This window comes from Meles meles, chromosome 1, assembly GCF_922984935.1.
Source record: "Meles meles chromosome 1, mMelMel3.1 paternal haplotype, whole genome shotgun sequence".
Taxonomy (NCBI): Eukaryota; Metazoa; Chordata; class Mammalia; order Carnivora; family Mustelidae; genus Meles; species Meles meles.
In genome coordinates, this window is record NC_060066.1 from 144,077,094 (window position 1) to 144,094,642 (window position 17,549).

Genomic DNA, 17,549 nt, shown 5'->3' on the forward strand with positions numbered 1-17,549 from the left:
AAAGGAAAATATCTTTAATGAGGTATCCTCATCAAATAGAAAATATTAGGTGTGTGGAATACAAAGTTGACCATTTTGGGGGGCAACTTATTCAATTATGTTTCGTATTTATTATTATGTATGATGTAGATATTCAAATACAGAGCCAGAACTAAGGCATGCCAGTCTACCATAAAGAAGAGGAAGGAAATCTATGTATCTGAAAGAATATAACAGAAACCGAGGAAATACTGAAATCTAAAAGTACTTGTATCTAAGAAACTTTTGTCTCCGCATATGTCAGAGACAGGTACTTCCAATTTTCAGCTGACTTCGAAGTCATTTAGAAGTGTGGGTTCATGCTTTATTAGGCTGCTGCTATGTCGATTCCATGTTATTTCATTCACTATCATTAGTACGAAAGTCATGAGATGTACTTTCTTATAATCATCACTCCCCTTTAATTAATCTGATTATTCTTTCTGTAGGTTAAATTAGCTCATTTCCTCAAATTTTAGGTAGATAGAAGTATACAGTCTTGAGAACATAGACTATGATTTAGTTTGAAGTAGTTCTTATAATGTAATTTATAGAAAACTAGTAATTCTTTTTAGATAACTCCTTAAGTTTTATGTAATATTTTACATGGGGTTTTTTTTGTTGTTATTGTTAAGTCTCTGAAATTAAGGACAGAAGCTGGTAAAATAAAGTACTTCACTTTTTGCATTATGTATGATATAAAACACTTTGACAGTCAAAATAAACAGAAAAACCTCAAAAATCCAAGTTCAAGCCTTTCCAAATATTAATCAAGATGAGTCTCTGCACTATTGAGTTGGTTTTTAACCTGCGTACTAAAGCTGTGTTTGATACGAAGTTTACAAAAATATTAGTATATATGTCTCTTCCTTATATATAGACATCATATGCTATGTCCATATAGTACAGAAACATAGAGGAGTAGTAAAAATCTTGTCCAAAATTGTTCAGTGAGTTAATAACATTGCTAAGCTTAGGCCTGAAAATTGTTGCTATCAATCATACATTCCTACTGCTGGCCAAATCATCACTTATTTTTGTGAATAAACACTAAGCATGGAATTAAGTTGTTGTGAACCAACTTCCTTAGTGATTTTTGTGTATTTTTTAAATAAAATGATAGACTTACAAGAAAGGGATATCTTCTCTTAAATAGTATAAGTATTGTATGAACTCTTTTGAAAATGGAAACATTTCAGAATAGCATATTATTTTGGTTGTTTAAGAGTTATTTAGTATTTAGCCTCATACTGCTATTTTAAATTTAATGTTTGGGTTAAAATTATTTCATTTTAAACCTTACTTCCCAGGAAACTTTTCCCCAAAATAAAATATTGTATTTATTCAGTGTTTATAGATTGATTTGATATTTATAACACAATGTGTTTTTACTTTTTCAAACCGGAAAAGTAAGAAAATTGGTTTTGTTGGAAACTTGGTGTATTTTAGGATCAGAGGATATAAAAGTAGTTATATTAACAAATTTTTATGTCCCTTGGCCTTATGTTGTTGACATTTGAGAAGTTTTTTTCTTCTCTGAACTATAAACTATTTTTTATTTCAAGATTGTAGGATAAGGTATTTACTAATAATCATTACAATTATTTTTAAAGACCTCATGTAATAAGTTATATATTAGTCAATACTTGTGTACTCATGCTTTTGGGTAGTGAGATATTATAGTTCTTTTTTTTTTTTTTAAAGATTTTATTTATTTATTTGACAGAGAGAGCTCACAAGTAGGCAGAGAGGCAGGCAGAGAGAGAGGAGGAAACAGGCTCCCTGCGGAGCAGAGAACCCGATGCGGGGCTCGATCCCAGGACCCTGAGATCATGACCTGAGCCGAAGGCAGCGGCTTAATCCACTGAGCCACCCAGGCGTCCCGAGATATTATAGTTCTTACCTCTTTCTTTCCTCCCCGCTTTCATTCCCTACATATTACAATTGCATCAAATTCCTTACTCTCAGTTAATATTAGAGGGTAGCCATGAGGGTCTAAGTGCTATTCATTCATGCTTTTTGCTGTCTCTAGATATAGTTTGAATTTATCTCAAGTTCTTTCTGAGGGATAAAAACAAGGTGGTAGACAATCTTTATTAGCCAGGACTCTTTTAAATACCATAGAACTACCATTCTATTTTATATACTTTAATGTCTTTATTTGAAAAACCTCTTGGAACATAACTGATGAGCCAGATTCTTTAAAAGCATATGTCATCCACTGATTTATAATAGAAAAGAAGAATGCTATTAAAAAAAGGAGAGAGAGAGAAGGCAGGGAGAGGTTTCATATATATTTGTTAACATCAGATTTGATATGTATTACCTAATTGTAAGCAGCTTTTTTTTTTAATGCAAAGATTTCAGACTTTATTCTGGAGTGCCACAGTCAGGAAGTTCTATAGTTGCCTAAAGAAAAAAAGCATTTTAGATGGTCCCCGATTGATTTAATCAGTATTCCCTTTGTTGTACTAAGTTGGTTATGCAAATTGATATGACTCCACAGATCTAAAATATTTATGCCAGAACTGACTTGTCAGGATTAAAAATAAACATGAAATGGGAGCTGGAATTTACTCTCAACAACGCCTAGAAAACCGTTGTCAAAATAGAGAGTTTTTGAAGGAGTTTTTTAGACCTGATGGGAGTAGATTATAAATAATCAAATCATATTACAGTAAAGATTGACAAAGAAGTATACTTTGTTTTCTTCCGATGCAAATAAAAATATCATAGCCTTGGAATGCAGACAAAATAATACCCTTAAGGCACCTGGACTTCAGAGATGTTTACTTTTCTAACTATAGAAAGCAGTGTCTCCTCTTTTTCTCATACATCTTTCTGTTAGAAGAGTCTATTTAAAGTAAACTGTATTTTGTCTTCTAACTCCAGTGTTAGAATTTCAGAATATAAAATCCTTCTGTTAGCCATCTGTTATTAGTTTCTATCCTTAGCCCAAGACAGTCTTAAATACGTGTTATGCAATAGTGTCTCAGATACACACATTTTATCAAGAATTTAGAGAGTGTTTTCTTTGTTCAAAGAAAAGGTCATAGTTAATTTGATTATAGAGAAAGTACTACTGTTTCTAGAGCATTCTGAAAAAATGTTATTAATTTTTAAGTATTCTGTCTCGTTCAGAAAAAAATGTATTTTCTGATTTTTACTTACTGGTTGTAGTCTGTAGTGACTATATTTCACTTACCTACATCTCGACAAGACACATGGAAGAGGCCAGGACTTTGAATTAAACCTCCTTCCAGGTTGGGATAGATAGAGAAGAGAGACACCCAATGAACTACAGCTGATAATTTGGGGGAAGTCCTGGCAGAGAATGATTTCATAGAGATATAACACTAACAGGTGGAAATTCAAGCAGGCAGTTACTTTCAGGGCAGATAACATAAGAGAAACTTCAGAGACTTGTAGGTTATCAAAGTCAGGAATGTGAATGCAAATATGGCCATAAGACTTGGCTTGAGTTCAGGGACTGTGTTCCCTATGTGGGAAAATGGCAAGAATAAGGTTGGAGCCCATATGATCAAGGGATAGAACATGTATACCAAAACTGTTTCATGGATACAAGAATAAGGCAGATTGCAATTCCCATAACTGCAGCATAAAATGGTAACCAGTCTTTAAGAACAAAGCAGGAATTTGTTTTTTGTTGTTGTTTTTGTTTTTTTTTCTTTTTTAAAGATCTTATTTATTTATTTGGCAAACAGAGATCACAAGTAGGCAGAGAGAGAGGAAGGGAAGCAGGCTCCCTGCTGAGCAGAGAGCCCGATGTGGGGCTTGATCCCAAGACTCTGGGATCATGACTTGAGCCGAAGGCAGAGGCTTTAACCCACTGCGCCACCCAGGCGCCCCCAAAGCAGGAATTTGAATCTGAGAACTGAGGCCCAGTTTGTAACTAGGTAAACAGTCAGCCTGACTTGATGCTAAGTCTCTAAGAATTGGGCTAGAAGTCCTTAAATTCCTAAGTTTAAAATTAGTTTCAGCCAACAGGAAAATAGTTGACCCTTGACGTATGGATCAAATTGCCCAACCTGTGAGGAAAAGAAATGGGAAGAGACTAATGAATGTTCACAGAGTACTTGACATTCTAGCCTTTTCCTATAGTAATTGTACTTTATTTTTGAAGGATTTAAAAATATCACAATTTCGTGGTAATATGTATTCATGTGTAAAAGGTGTAGAAGCAACTACCAGGATTTATTACAGTGTTTCTAATCCTAGACAAGTTACTCTGATCTTCTCTTTTCACTACTTAGTCTTAGAAAAAGTTGAAATCCTGTATTTGTTGATAATGCTTATTTATCAACAAAAATTATTATTTTATGATAATTCTTATTTGTCTCTACTTTAGATTGAATACATTGTTTCAAAACCATTGTTCTCTGAAAAGAGCAAAATATGTTCATAGTTAACTGTGGCCTTTAACAGAAAAATTTTGCATTGCTTTTATTTTTTAAAATTCCATAAATGTAGTCATTAGTATTTTATGGTTATTTTGGTCCTCATACTTTCCTAATTATTTTATATGCAGTATTTTTCTAATTTCTTTGTAGAACTAGGAAAATAATCATTTTACTAGACTCTCTATGCAATAAGTTTTCTAATGTTTCAAGATATTTAGATGTAACTACCAAGTTTAGTATCTGTCCTCTACAATATTAATACCATGCATATATTCAGTCATACCAAGTCTAGAATAGCTCTTAGTGTTTGATAATTATCATGTTTGAGTAACAGTACCATTGTTAGACCCAAGCAAAAGAGAAACTTGATCTGGACACTATACTTTTGAGGACCATGTGCATCACAAATAAATAAAGTAAATGTATTAAAAATAAAACAGAACAAAACACATGAGTGTCCCTGTCACTCAGGATCCAGCAGTTAGCATTGATATGATATGACCTGTAATCCTAGACAACCACTTTTGTTGCTATTATTATCTATTGCTATATAACAAGTAACTCCAAGTTAGTGGCTTAAAACAACAATAAGTAGATATTGTTTTTCAGAGTTTTTGTGAGTTGGGAATTTGGGAATGCTTTATTTGGGTGGGTCTAGCATAGCATTTCCCATGAGGTTACAGTGAAGATTTTGGTCAAGACTACTATCATCTGAAGGCTTGACTGGGGTTGGAGGATCTGCTTTTAAGGGAGCTCACTTGCTGGCCAGCCAATTTGGTGCTAGTTTCTGGAAGACCTCATTTCTTCTCCATAGCGACTTCTTTATGTGGCAGTTAGAATGTCTTCAGGTTAGAATGAAGTGGTGCATGAGAACAAGGTATAGGTGTCATGCCTTTATGATCTAACCTCCTTAGTCCCACGGTACTTCGATATTCTGTTGGTCACATAGGCCAGCCATGATTGAAAATGGGAGGGGACTACACAAATCATTAATGCTGGGAAGTGAGAATCATGGGAGTCCACCTTTGAGGCTGACTATCACAATTTAATGTCTTCAGGCCTCAGAGAAATTCTCCATATATGTGGCCTTTAATCTAATGTCTGAATGCCATGAAGCTTTGTAGGTGGTACAACTGCCAAAATTAGAGACCGAAATTGTTCAAGATGGTGGTGAGGATTTGGGCAGGAAGTAGAAGCACTTAGGTAAGAGCAAAGATTAATTAATTAACTTATCTAATTCTTCTTTCAGTATGAATGCAATAGAATTCTGTATAAAGAAGTACTGTTTCCTGATAATGCAGATTTCTGTTCTCTTTCTTCTCTTTGTGTTACGATTTATGGTTTCAGAGTTAATAGAATTAGTGTAGTCTTTGTAATAGCTGCACCTAGAGACTGAAATATTTTGCATTATTAAGCAATTTATGTTACTCCTAAATTTGCATTTTATAACTATAAACACAAAATTCATGAAGCATGAATTTTGCATTAGCAATTAGATGAATATGAAATGCTAGAATGATGAAACTTTAAAATATTAGATTAAATTTTTAAAATCTAAAGTAAATAAAACATTTTAATTTAACTAATATTGATAGTAATTATAAGTTGCCACAGAAAATAAAAAGCCATAGAAAGTCTTCAGAGAGGTGTTCTATTTAAATTTTAAAAATCTGGAAACAATGCAAGTAGTTTTTTATTAAACATTACCACTTGGTAAAATTTGCAAATAGGCCTTTACACAATCTCTACTCAAAGATTTAATTACCAGTTTTATTAGTTTTCTATCACTGCGTAACAAATACCACAAACTTAGTGGCTTACAACAGTACCCACTTATTTTCTCACAGTTTTCCTGGGTTGGGAATCCAGTACTACTTTACAGGGTCTTCTGCTCAGGGTCTCAAGGCTGCATTCAAATAAGTGTCAGGTGGCTGCACAATCATCTGGAGGCTTGGCTTGGAAAGAGTTCACTGCCAGCTTCATTCAGGTTGTGCGAAGACATCATTTCTTCAAGGGTGTAGAATTGAACGCCCTGGGCTTTTTGCTGGCTCTTGGCTATAGACCACCTTAGGCCCCATGGATTGTCCACAGTTCTTAGAGATCATACAATTCCCTGTCATATGGGAGATGAAGTCTTATATAGTATAACATAATCGTATCAGGGACATCCCATCACCTGTGCTATATTCTGTTTTTTAGAATAAGCAAATCATAGTCCCACTCATACTCACAGCTGGGTAGCACACAAAAGCAAGAATAGCAGGAGGTCACCTTAAAGTCTGTCCATTATACTGATCCAACGGTAAAAATGAACAAGAACCTTATTCATGACTTGAAGAGATTGAATGAAATCCTGAGTGTCATATTCTTGATAAAATTTTATGACCCATCAAAGCGATTAAAATATAAGAAAGAGAATTATGCACAACATAGAAGAAACAGTGCAACTGTGGCTTGCCCATTAGTAGACAGTTACTACATTAATGCAGTTGGCAAATGGGGCAAGAAAGGCAAAAAACTCAAGCTTCCTTATGGATGATAATCCTAGAGAATAGTTATTAAATCCTTTGGTAGTGTAAAGGTATTCCTAGGAAAGTGCAATTTGATTTAAATTAATGGTTATAATTATCCACTAGATAAATGTGAGAGAAAATTTGGTATTTTATTTTATAACAAATTCTTTCAAGTGGAGAAAGAAACTGTAGTAGCTATCTTTTGTATACTAAGTTCAAAGGCAAAGTGTTTTATCACTATTGTTCCATGTTTCACAACCACTCTTTTAAGATTGGTTTGTGACAATGGAGATTGGTAGCCGTGAACCTTTAGGCTCCTAATTAAAGGAATACAGAAACTCTCCTCCATTAAAAAAAATTATGCATATGATTACTAGAAATTAAATAACAACTGACAAATAGCAAACACATGACATATTCAAAAACATAAAACATTGGCATGATGTTTTTTAAAAGAAATATATGTTCAGTATATAGCCAAATATAATGATTTTTGTGTGTGTGTGTGGCATGAACTGTGCTATGTTTCATTAAACAGGGAAGTATGTCTAGATTTAGGAGGATTTATATCAGAAATTGATGACAGAGGCATCTGGGTGGCTCAGTGCGTTGGAGCCTCTGCCTTCGGATCAGGTCATGATCCCAGGGTCCTGGGATCAAGCCCCACATCGGGCTCTCTGCTCAGCGGGGAGCCTGCTTCTTCCTCTCTCTCTGCCTGCTTCTCTGCCTACTTGCGATCTCTGTCAAATAAATAAAATCTTAAAAAAAAAAAGTTAAAAAAAAAGAAACTGATGACACAAAGGTCAGCATATAGAAAGGATAAAAATAATAAAACAAATGATCTGTCTAGACTAGCGAATTGAATGAAATGAAATGTTTAACAGGTAGTAAAGTGAGAGGAGAAATAGTACATAAAAATTTAAAAGTAGATATTACTCAGTTTAACTAAATTGTTTCAGGGGCAAAGTCAAGTTGAACAGCTAATATTTATTATAATGTTGAACTACCAGAAGAATAGGACATTGAAATTAATAAGTATTTTATTATTTATTATGCTAGTTCAGGTTTTGTCGTAAGTGAAGCATTCATCATAGTTCTCTCCTCTTTCCCTTCCTAGGGAGTAAAAATCCCTAGTTTTTATGGAAAGCTGAACTGGAAAGCAAATCCTTCTACTGGATGAGGATGGGGCCACTCAGTCCCAAACAGCACATCTTCTAGGCCATCCTGAGTGAATCCCCAAGGATGTTTGTAGTAGTCCCTCTCTGCTCCTTATTCAGACTGATTGTGTCTTTATTTTCTAAGAAAAACTGTTGAGATCTAATTCACATATCATAAAATTCACCCTTAAAAATGTATAATTTAGTGTACATTTTATTATATTGACAGAGTTGTGTAGCTGTCACACTAATTTTAGAACATTTTCTTCACCCAGAAAAAAAGTCCTGTACCCATTAGCACTCACTGCCCCATTCTCCTTGCAGCACCAGCCCTAGGCAGCCACTAGTCTGTTTTCTGTGTCTCTGGATTTGCCTGTTTTGGACATTTCACATTAATGGAATCATGCAATATGTACCCCCATCTTTATTGTTTCGCTGAACTTTCTGAAAAACCTATTTATGATCTATCAAAAAATCAGTCATCTCCTATGTTTCAGGTCTCTTACAGAATTTTTTCCTCCACTTGTTCCATTACCTGTATATCATAAATACTTTGAAATGCCCTTATTAGCTCATACCAAACAGTATGATGTATTGCAGATATTTGAGCTTGTTGACAACAGAATTAGACTTCCAAGGACAATGAAAGCAAAACGCCTGCCTGAACTTCAACTGACTCTGAAGGGGGTATGGCTACAATATGTTTGGCTACACAGATGGTTTTTGCATTATCCTCTGATTACAGAATAAGGAAAACTGCTTCTAGTATGAGTTAACTATGCCTTAGATACATCATACTTTTTTTTCCATTGCTAAACTATCTTTTAAATTTTTCCCATTCATGTTTGTACTAGTGAACTGGTGATTTTTGGTGATCTATTAAATATGTATTTAAAAACTGGTTTGCCTAAATAGAATATAAGACTCTAATAATATATTTTTATTTCTGTTAGTCTTACAAAAATTTTAAAAAGGAATATTATTAAAATGTTAATAATAAATCTTATAAATGATTTTGCAAAGTAGCTTTTAAAAAGTGTGCTTTAAAGTTGATATAGTGGCAAATATTCAGAGAAGGATTTTAGTGTATAAAGTAATAGTTACTGAGTGAGTAATTGAGTTAGTTGTTTTACAGAAGAATATATGATAAGAAAGTGTGTTACTTACTATCCTTCATAGTTTATGGTGTGGAATCTTCAGTAGATTTTCACTGAAAATCTTGATTTTCAGTGGCATTGCATTTTATGGTTGCAGGATTTATGTACATTATGGCTTTCCCCAATAACATAGTATTTAAATTATATTTGTTACATGTTTATCTTATCTTGAAATGATTAGCTAAAATATTCAGTGTAGAAGAGGAGAAAGAGCATTAATTCTGCATTCAGACTTCCTCCATTCAAATCTCAGTCCCACTCGCCTGTGGCTAGTGAGTGCAAGTGATTTAAGCTCTCTGTGCTTCAGTTTTCTCAACTGCAAAGTAGGGGATATTAATATTCATTGATTCAACTTGTTATGAAGATAAAATGAAGTAGTATGTATATAATAAAGTGTTTAAAGCCATTAGCACATAGTAAGTGTGCTAAGTACATGCTTAAATAGTATTGGCCATTTCATTCTTTGTGATGTGGGTCTAAGAATGGCAAGAAATCATGGAGATAACTAATGGATTGGTCAGGCAGAAATCTTTGTTATGTTTCTCTCATTCAGCGGTTCTTTATATAGTGCCAAACAAATGTATATTTTCTTCAACTTTGCTTTGTTTATATTATATGGCATGTAAAATAATTTTGGTAAAACATAGAAATTATGTACTGAACAAAATCAATGAAGTATTACACAAAACAAATACAAGTTTTTGTTGTATCACAATTTAGAGATTAGGAAATAAATATTTCCTATTAGTAAATTCCTTATCAGAGAACACAGCAAAAATGAATTTTTTTTATTGTATTCAGTTAGCCAGCATAGAGTAACTACTAGTTTTTGACGTAGTGTTCAACATTCATTAGTTGCACCCAGTGTCCATCACAACACGTGCCCACCCCAATACCCATCACTCGGTTACCCCATCCCCACACCTCCCTTCCTTCTGTAACAGTGTGTTTCCCAGAGTCCAGAGTCTCACGGTTTCTCTCCCTCTCTTATTTCTTCCCATTCAGTTTTCCCTCCCTTCCCCTGTGGTCCTCCACACTATTCCTTATATTTCACATATGAGTGAAATCATATGATAATTGTCTTTCTCTGCTTGACTTATTTCACTTAGCATTATCCCCTCCAGTTCCATCAATGTATATGCAAATAGTGGGTATTCATCCTTTCTGATGGCTGAGTAATATCCCATTGTATATATGTAACACATCACTAGCCATCAGGGAAATACAAATCAAAGCCATGAGATACCACTATAATACCACTTAGAATGGGGAAAATTAACAAGACAGGAAAGAACAAGTGTTGGGACTATGTGGAGAAAGGGGAAGCCTCTTACACTGATGGTGGGAATGCAAGCTGGTACAGCCACTCTGGAAAACCGTATAGGTGTTCCTGAAGACATTAAAAATAGAGCTACCCTATGACCCTGCAACTGCACTACTGGGTATTTACTCCAAAGATACAGGTGCAGTGAAAAGAAGGGGCACATGCACCCCAATGTTCATAGCAGCAAGGTCCACAATAGCCAAACTGTGGAAAGAGCTGAGATGCCCTTCAACAGATGAATGGATAAAAATGAATTATTTATCTGTGTTGGTTTTAATAGCATTTCTTTGTTTTTCCCTGGGCCAGGGTTTTCCAGGTGACTTTGGAGACAGAGGCCCTGCTGGCCCTGATGGCAGTCCTGTGAGTATATTGTTATGGTCCAGCCTTGTGATCTGACATCACTCAGATGCCACAGCACCTGTACTTGCCATCCTCGTGACATTCAAATAAGTGCTATTAGCCAGACAGTTTTGATACCTCTGTGCGCATTCCTATTTGTAAAGACAAAAATGTTATGAGTAAATTCTGTCCTGGGAGAGAATCATTAAAATGAATCATTGTGACCATGTTAAATGTACCTGCTTAAATAAAATATTAGAAGTACATGATCATGATACTGACTTGTATATTTTTGGGGTGAGCCTTTCATGTACATGAAGGTACTAACAAGCCTCATGTAAATATTGTGCTCCTGGTGATTGCTCTTTTTGTCTCAAGCCTGTCATTGATCTACCTGGCTTTTTGGTATTGATTTCTAGAGAAATCTTCTCCTTTAGGATTATTCAGCTATTATTTTCTTTAGAAAGTTACTATTCTATAATTAGTTTAATTATATTATCAAAGAATGATGATAGATTGTTTTTTTTTTTTGACATTAGGTAGAAAAATCTTTTTTTTTTTCTCTCAAAGAGCATCTATCAAATCCCTCCAATCTATTCCATGTACACATTCTTTTAATAAGATTTTAAGGTGAATTAGAGTTAATCACTAAATCCTTTTAGCCTAAATTAGGAATAGTTCTTATATTTAGATACAGGTGAACTACTAGCATTTATACTTAAAGTGTTTGAAAATCATTTATTTTTTATTTAGTTTTCTAAATTATGACTTTATCATTTATTCAGTTAATTTAGCCACAGTTTTATTTGTTGTAAGTCTTGGCAGATAAGAGTAGAGCTGATTCCAAATAAATTGTTAAAAACCTGAAAGATGTTTTAAATAGAATGGTTACCATAGTTTTCTTGCCTTTGATTCTGGGGAGCTTTTCATTTCAAGGGTAAGAAAGCATTATTTATTTTTTCTTTAAATACCATTTATGTACTTGCGTAACTACTGTGAAGCCATCTTATTTAAATTTTTGTCAGTTAAATATACATGAAGTTTGTTACGTTTGGGCTTCTACCATATTTAAAATATTTCTTTTTGAAATTTGCTCTTTATTTAAATGTAATTCTTCTTGAAGAGCATTTTCAGGCTTTAATATCTTTAAAATATAAGGATAAACTGGATATTTTAGTTTACCCTAGCAAACAGGATCCAGCAGCACATTAAAAAGATTATCCACCATGACCAGGTGGGATTCATCCCTGGGTTGCAAGGATGGTTCAACATTCACAAATCAATCAATGTGATGAACAAATCAATAAGAGAAGAGAGAAGAACCACATGGTCCTCTCAATTGATGCAGAAAAAGCATTTGACAAAATCCAGCATCTGTTCCTGATGAAAACGCTTCAAAGTATAGGGATAGAGGGAACATTCCTGAACTTCATAAAATCTATCTATGAAAGACCCACAGCAAATATCATCCTCAATGGGAAAAAGCTTGCAGCCTTCCCGTTGAGATCAGGAACACGACAAGGATGCCCACTCTCACCACTCTTGTTCAACATAGTATTAGAAGTCCTAGCAATGGCAATCAGACAACAAAGAGAAATAAAAGGTATCCAAATTGGCAATGAAGAAGTCAAACTCTCTCTCTCTTCACAGATGACATGATTCTTTATATGGAAAACCCCAAAGACTCCACCCCCAAACTACTAGAACTCATACAGCAATTCAGTAACGTGGCAGGATACAAAGTTAATGTACAGAAATCAGTGACTTTCTTATACACTAACAATGAAAATACAGAAAGGCGAATTAGAGAATCGATTCCATTTATTATAGCACCAAGAACCATAAGATACCTGGGAATAAACCTAACCAAAGAGGTAAAGGATCTGTACTCGAGGAACTACAGAACACTCATGAAAGAAATTGAAGAAGACACAAAAAGATGGAAGACCGTTCCATGCTCTTGGATCGGAAGAATAAACATTGTTAAAATGTCTATACTGCCTAGAGCAATCTATACTTTTAATGCTATTCCAATCAAAATTCCACGGGTATTTTTCAAAGAGCTGGAGCAAATAATCCTAAAATTTGTATGGAATCAGAAGAGACCCCGAATTGCTAAGGAAATTTTGAAAAACAAAAACAAAACTGGCGACATCACGTTACCTGATTTCAAGCTTTACTACAAAGCTGTGATCACCAAGACAGCGTGGTATTGGCATAAAAACAGACACATAGATCAGTGGAACAGAGTGGAGAGCCCAGATATGGACCCTCAACTCTATGGTCAAATGATCTTTGACAAAACAGGAAAAAATAATTCTCTCTATATTTTACTGTACCTTATTTTCAAAACAACTTCAGATACAAAAAAAGGGGGGTTACTTTTCACTTTCTAACACTGCCTTGGACTAGATTAGGAATTATCATAAAGACTATAATGATGGGTTCATAAGACCACAAATCTACTAGAAAAATTTATATTGATAATTTAAAATCTCATTTCTTATATACATAATTAATGATGTTGGTAATTTCTTATTACATTTGTGAGAAATTTTTCAAAACCTTTTATACATTATGACAGCTTTCATTGTGATCTCCTAATAGTGAGAACAAGACCTGAGCTGAGATCAAAAGTTGGATACTTTAACTGACTGAGCCACTCAAGCACCCCCAAATGTTACTGTTCTTATTCTTTAAGAAAACTGAAGTTTAAAGAATTTAAATATTATATTTCAAGAGTGGATAGTGTTTTAAACCATCTGAAAATGCTCTTCTAACTCTATATGCTGACAACTTATCTTTTTACGTAATACATAGCTTGGTTATGTCTATAATGCTGACTACTTATAGGATTTGCTTCCTTTATTAGATGCATAAAAGACACAGAACAGTCTATATCCCAGGCTAGGTGGTAGTCCTGGCATCCAAAAGCATGGGGCCGAGGGCATTTTTGGATAACTTACACTACCACCAGAGATTTATGCTTCTTAGGAAGATGCATGGGGGTAAAATTTGACATATTTTTTTTTCTAGAAATGTTTGTCTGTGTCTTTAGAAAATGCCCGTAGTAGTTTGCAATTGTATTTAACCACCCTTGTACTTTCTTTTACATAGGGACTTGTAGGTAGCATTGGTCCTCCAGGATTTCCTGGGCTTAGAGTGAGTATCAAGTATTATCATTCTTGTAAAATATTGTGTTTATATTTGTTAGCCGCATTTTAAACTCTTTAGAAAAATGAGATGTTTTAGTGTTATTGTTGGATATCAGACTTACTCAAATGTATTTTCCCACCAGATACACAAATTAGGCCAAGAATACAAATCAAAAAATTAAACTTTATGGTAATCTAAAATATCAAATTTCTACAGATTTATTTATGTCTGTCTCATTAATAGATACCTAAGACTCTGTTTCTTCAAAAGTGTGACATAGAACAGCCATTTCTCTCCTTTGAATTTTCTTTCATACCATCAGGCCTGGATAGATACAGATAGGTCTGAATACCATACCATACCATATTATAGCACATGGTAACTGTATATTTTATTTCAGAATAAAATTGAATAAACAGTTGGGAAACATCCTGAACAATTGGTAGTAGCTGCACTTCATTAATGCTGCGAAACATTTTTAAAAGTTTTTTAAAAATTTATTTGAAATAGAGTGTGCAGGCTATCAAATCAGAGCCCATAATTCTACCTATGTGCTATACCACCTCCTTAAAACTCATATTACCTTATAATGGGTACCATTTAACTCATGAGATTTCTTTAGGCTTCACGAGAAGCTCTGTGTGAAGGTGGAAGCCAAAGGACAGTTTTTTTTTTTTTTTCTCAGAAATTAGAGTAGGATTAAACTGTAGGTGGTAGTCCATGGTTTTACGAATGAGGAGGAAAGGAAGCTGGAGAAGGGGGTTCAGTCTTTATGTATTCTTCATTTCACCTATCAGTTGGTTAACTCAGCAGCTTCTGCCATTATGCTCAAGTTTAAGACCAAAATGTTTAGCATGTCTAGACTATTCTGGTTCTCATGGGCATCTTGAGACATACTTTGTGCACTAGCAAACTGTTTGTTCTCAGATGCCATGCAACCTTCCTACCAAAAGGCCTTTACACTTTCATTTGTTTGTCTACCTGAAACACTTTACCTATATTTCTCTAATAGTTAATGCTTACTCATTTTCTACTCCAGGACTGTGCAGTTCCAACACATAATAGTGCTGGTAAACATAATTGGGTTTTTGTTGTTGTTTGTTTGTCCTTTCTCTTTCTCAGTATACCCTTTGGTTGCTGGGAAGAGATTCTAAAAAGAAAGAAGAGATACTAAAAAGAGAAAAGAAAGTGCCAAATGATACTAACAGTCATCTTTGTAATCCTCATCTCTACATTGATAGAGATAGTACTTTATACTTTCCAAAGTACTTTCACACTCGTATCTCATTTGTTCCTCAAGTCGATAGAACAGGTATTACAACCTCCATTTTACATTTACTAAATTTTTAAATCAAAACAGTGTGAGAACCTACTGTGTATCAAATGCTGAACTAGAGCTAGGCCTAAAAATACAAACAAGCTTTCTGTTTTGGGCAACGTTATAATCCAGGGCATAGAAGGAAAAATCAGTATATCATATGATGTGATCACTGTTCTCATGGACTAAAAACCACTGAGAAAGGAGCAATTTATGTCATCCTGAGAGAGGAGGCTTCATAAAGGAGACGTGTTTTAACCACATCTTGAAGATTATACGTGAATGGAGTGGAATAGACAGGAAGAGGATTCTTGAGGCAGAGGAATGCCTCTCTTAATGCACGGAAGAGGTGAAAAAAGTGCAGTTTGGGCAATGGAAAGAGGAGTAGTGGGACTGTAGTCCAGGAAGTGTGGTGGGATGGGAGTGGAATGGAAGGAGGGGAAGATTTGATGATAACTGGGAAAGATTTATAAAGAACCTTTATATTTAATAATCAACACTTTGTCTGCTTGCCCAGTTTATCAGCAGGCACACATCTGCTTGTTCTCTTATAGGAAGCATAGTTTCTGAGAAGAGATGACACAGCTTCCTCTAAATGATTTTTTCCTTGCAGCTGATTGTCATTTGCTTTCTTAATTAGTGATAGTGATTATCACCTGTGAGGGTGGGTGGTGTGGTTGGAAAGCCTGAAGAGGAACCCCAAGTCTTCTCTACAGTGTGCTCACTCATGAGCTCTAACTGGCTAGCGGCTGCTCAATTTATATGAAGAACCTATCCTTGGGTCTCTGTTTCTTTAACTAACTTTGACTTGAAAGTTCTTTATTGCTTCTGGATGTGTGGGAGGCTTTTCTGCCTTTGGTGCTGTATCCCAGACACCCTCAGCTAAGCTGCCATGCATGGAAGTATTTCTCCTGTTTGCTCTGTCTTCTCATGGAAGAGGACTATGGTCAGCAGAGAGTGCTGAAGGCTTTCAGGCTATCCTTGTGGAACTAAAAGCTGCTCTTAGCCTATCGCGCATTGCTTTGAGAAAGCTGTAGTCTTTAGGGACTAGGATTTTCCACACCATTTGTAACATACCACAAAATGTTTGCTATTTTTTGGAGCTTTCTATACATGTAGTATTTTACTTTTTAGTTCCCCATAATACTAAATCTTTTTTATCTTTACTATAATTTTTTATATCTTTAATATTTCTCAACACTTACTATTTTGTGATAATTTTTTTTTGTTTAAAGATTTTATTTATTTGACAGACAGATCACAAGTAGGCAGAGAGAGAGAGAGAGAGGAGGAGGAAGCAGGCTCCCTGCTGAGCAGAGAGCCCGATGCAGGACTCGATCCCAGGACCCTGGGATCATGACCCCAGCTGAAGGCAGAGGCCTTAACCCACTGAGCCACCCAGGCGCCCCTGTGATAATTTTTTTAGAGTCACTAAAAAGTAAAACAGTAGATTGTGCATACAAAGTATGTTCATCTGAAAATATTAGTCTATGCACAGTGATATGTTTACTGAAATAAAGTTAATGTTATTACCCATAGAAAAAACCAACAGGATGACAAAGAAATGTTTGTTTATTTGTTTATAAGATATTCCCCCCATATTTCATAGATTATTGCTGCATAATTTCCAAACAGAAACGTTTTTTGTATTTTTTAAAACTCTCATTATTTTTAAAGCTATGAACTTTGAATAAACTAGCCACTGTAATTATAAGAAAAGTTGTTTCCTACTGACAGAATTTGTCAGTGACATATGAATATTGTATATCTGTCTATTAAGTTGGAAAGTATTACTCTTTCCCTTTCTCATATATTTAAGGATTAAACATGTTGGAAATGATTTATCTCCATTATATTTCACAGACTTTAGGACTCATGCAAAAGATGTCATATTTTCCACTCTGAAATTTGTGTTATATGAATGCAGTCTATTAGCAATGCTCTGTTATGTTGGGAGATAGAGCTCTTGAAATCACTGTTAAAAAAAAATTTTTTTTTTTACTAAAGTGTAATTAACATATGGTGTTAATTACAAGTGTAGAGTATAACCATTCAATAACTCTGTACATTAATCAGCGTTCATCACAGTAAATGTACTCCTAATTCTGTTTTTCTATTTCAGCCATCTCACTACTAACCTCCCCTT

The 17,549-nt window shown here is 34.7% G+C and overlaps 1 protein-coding gene across 1 annotated transcript in view; it reads left to right on the forward strand.

Annotated features, from left to right (window-relative positions):
* The window catches only part of COL24A1 (collagen type XXIV alpha 1 chain), a 395,306-nt gene that overhangs the window by 97,546 nt on the left and 280,211 nt on the right, over nucleotides 1-17,549 (forward strand). The window contains exons 14-15 of the mRNA XM_045980771.1: nucleotides 10,897-10,950; nucleotides 14,047-14,091. Of these exons, the coding sequence (XP_045836727.1) occupies nucleotides 10,897-10,950; nucleotides 14,047-14,091 (99 nt within the window). The remainder of the gene's footprint in view (nucleotides 1-10,896; nucleotides 10,951-14,046; nucleotides 14,092-17,549) is intronic.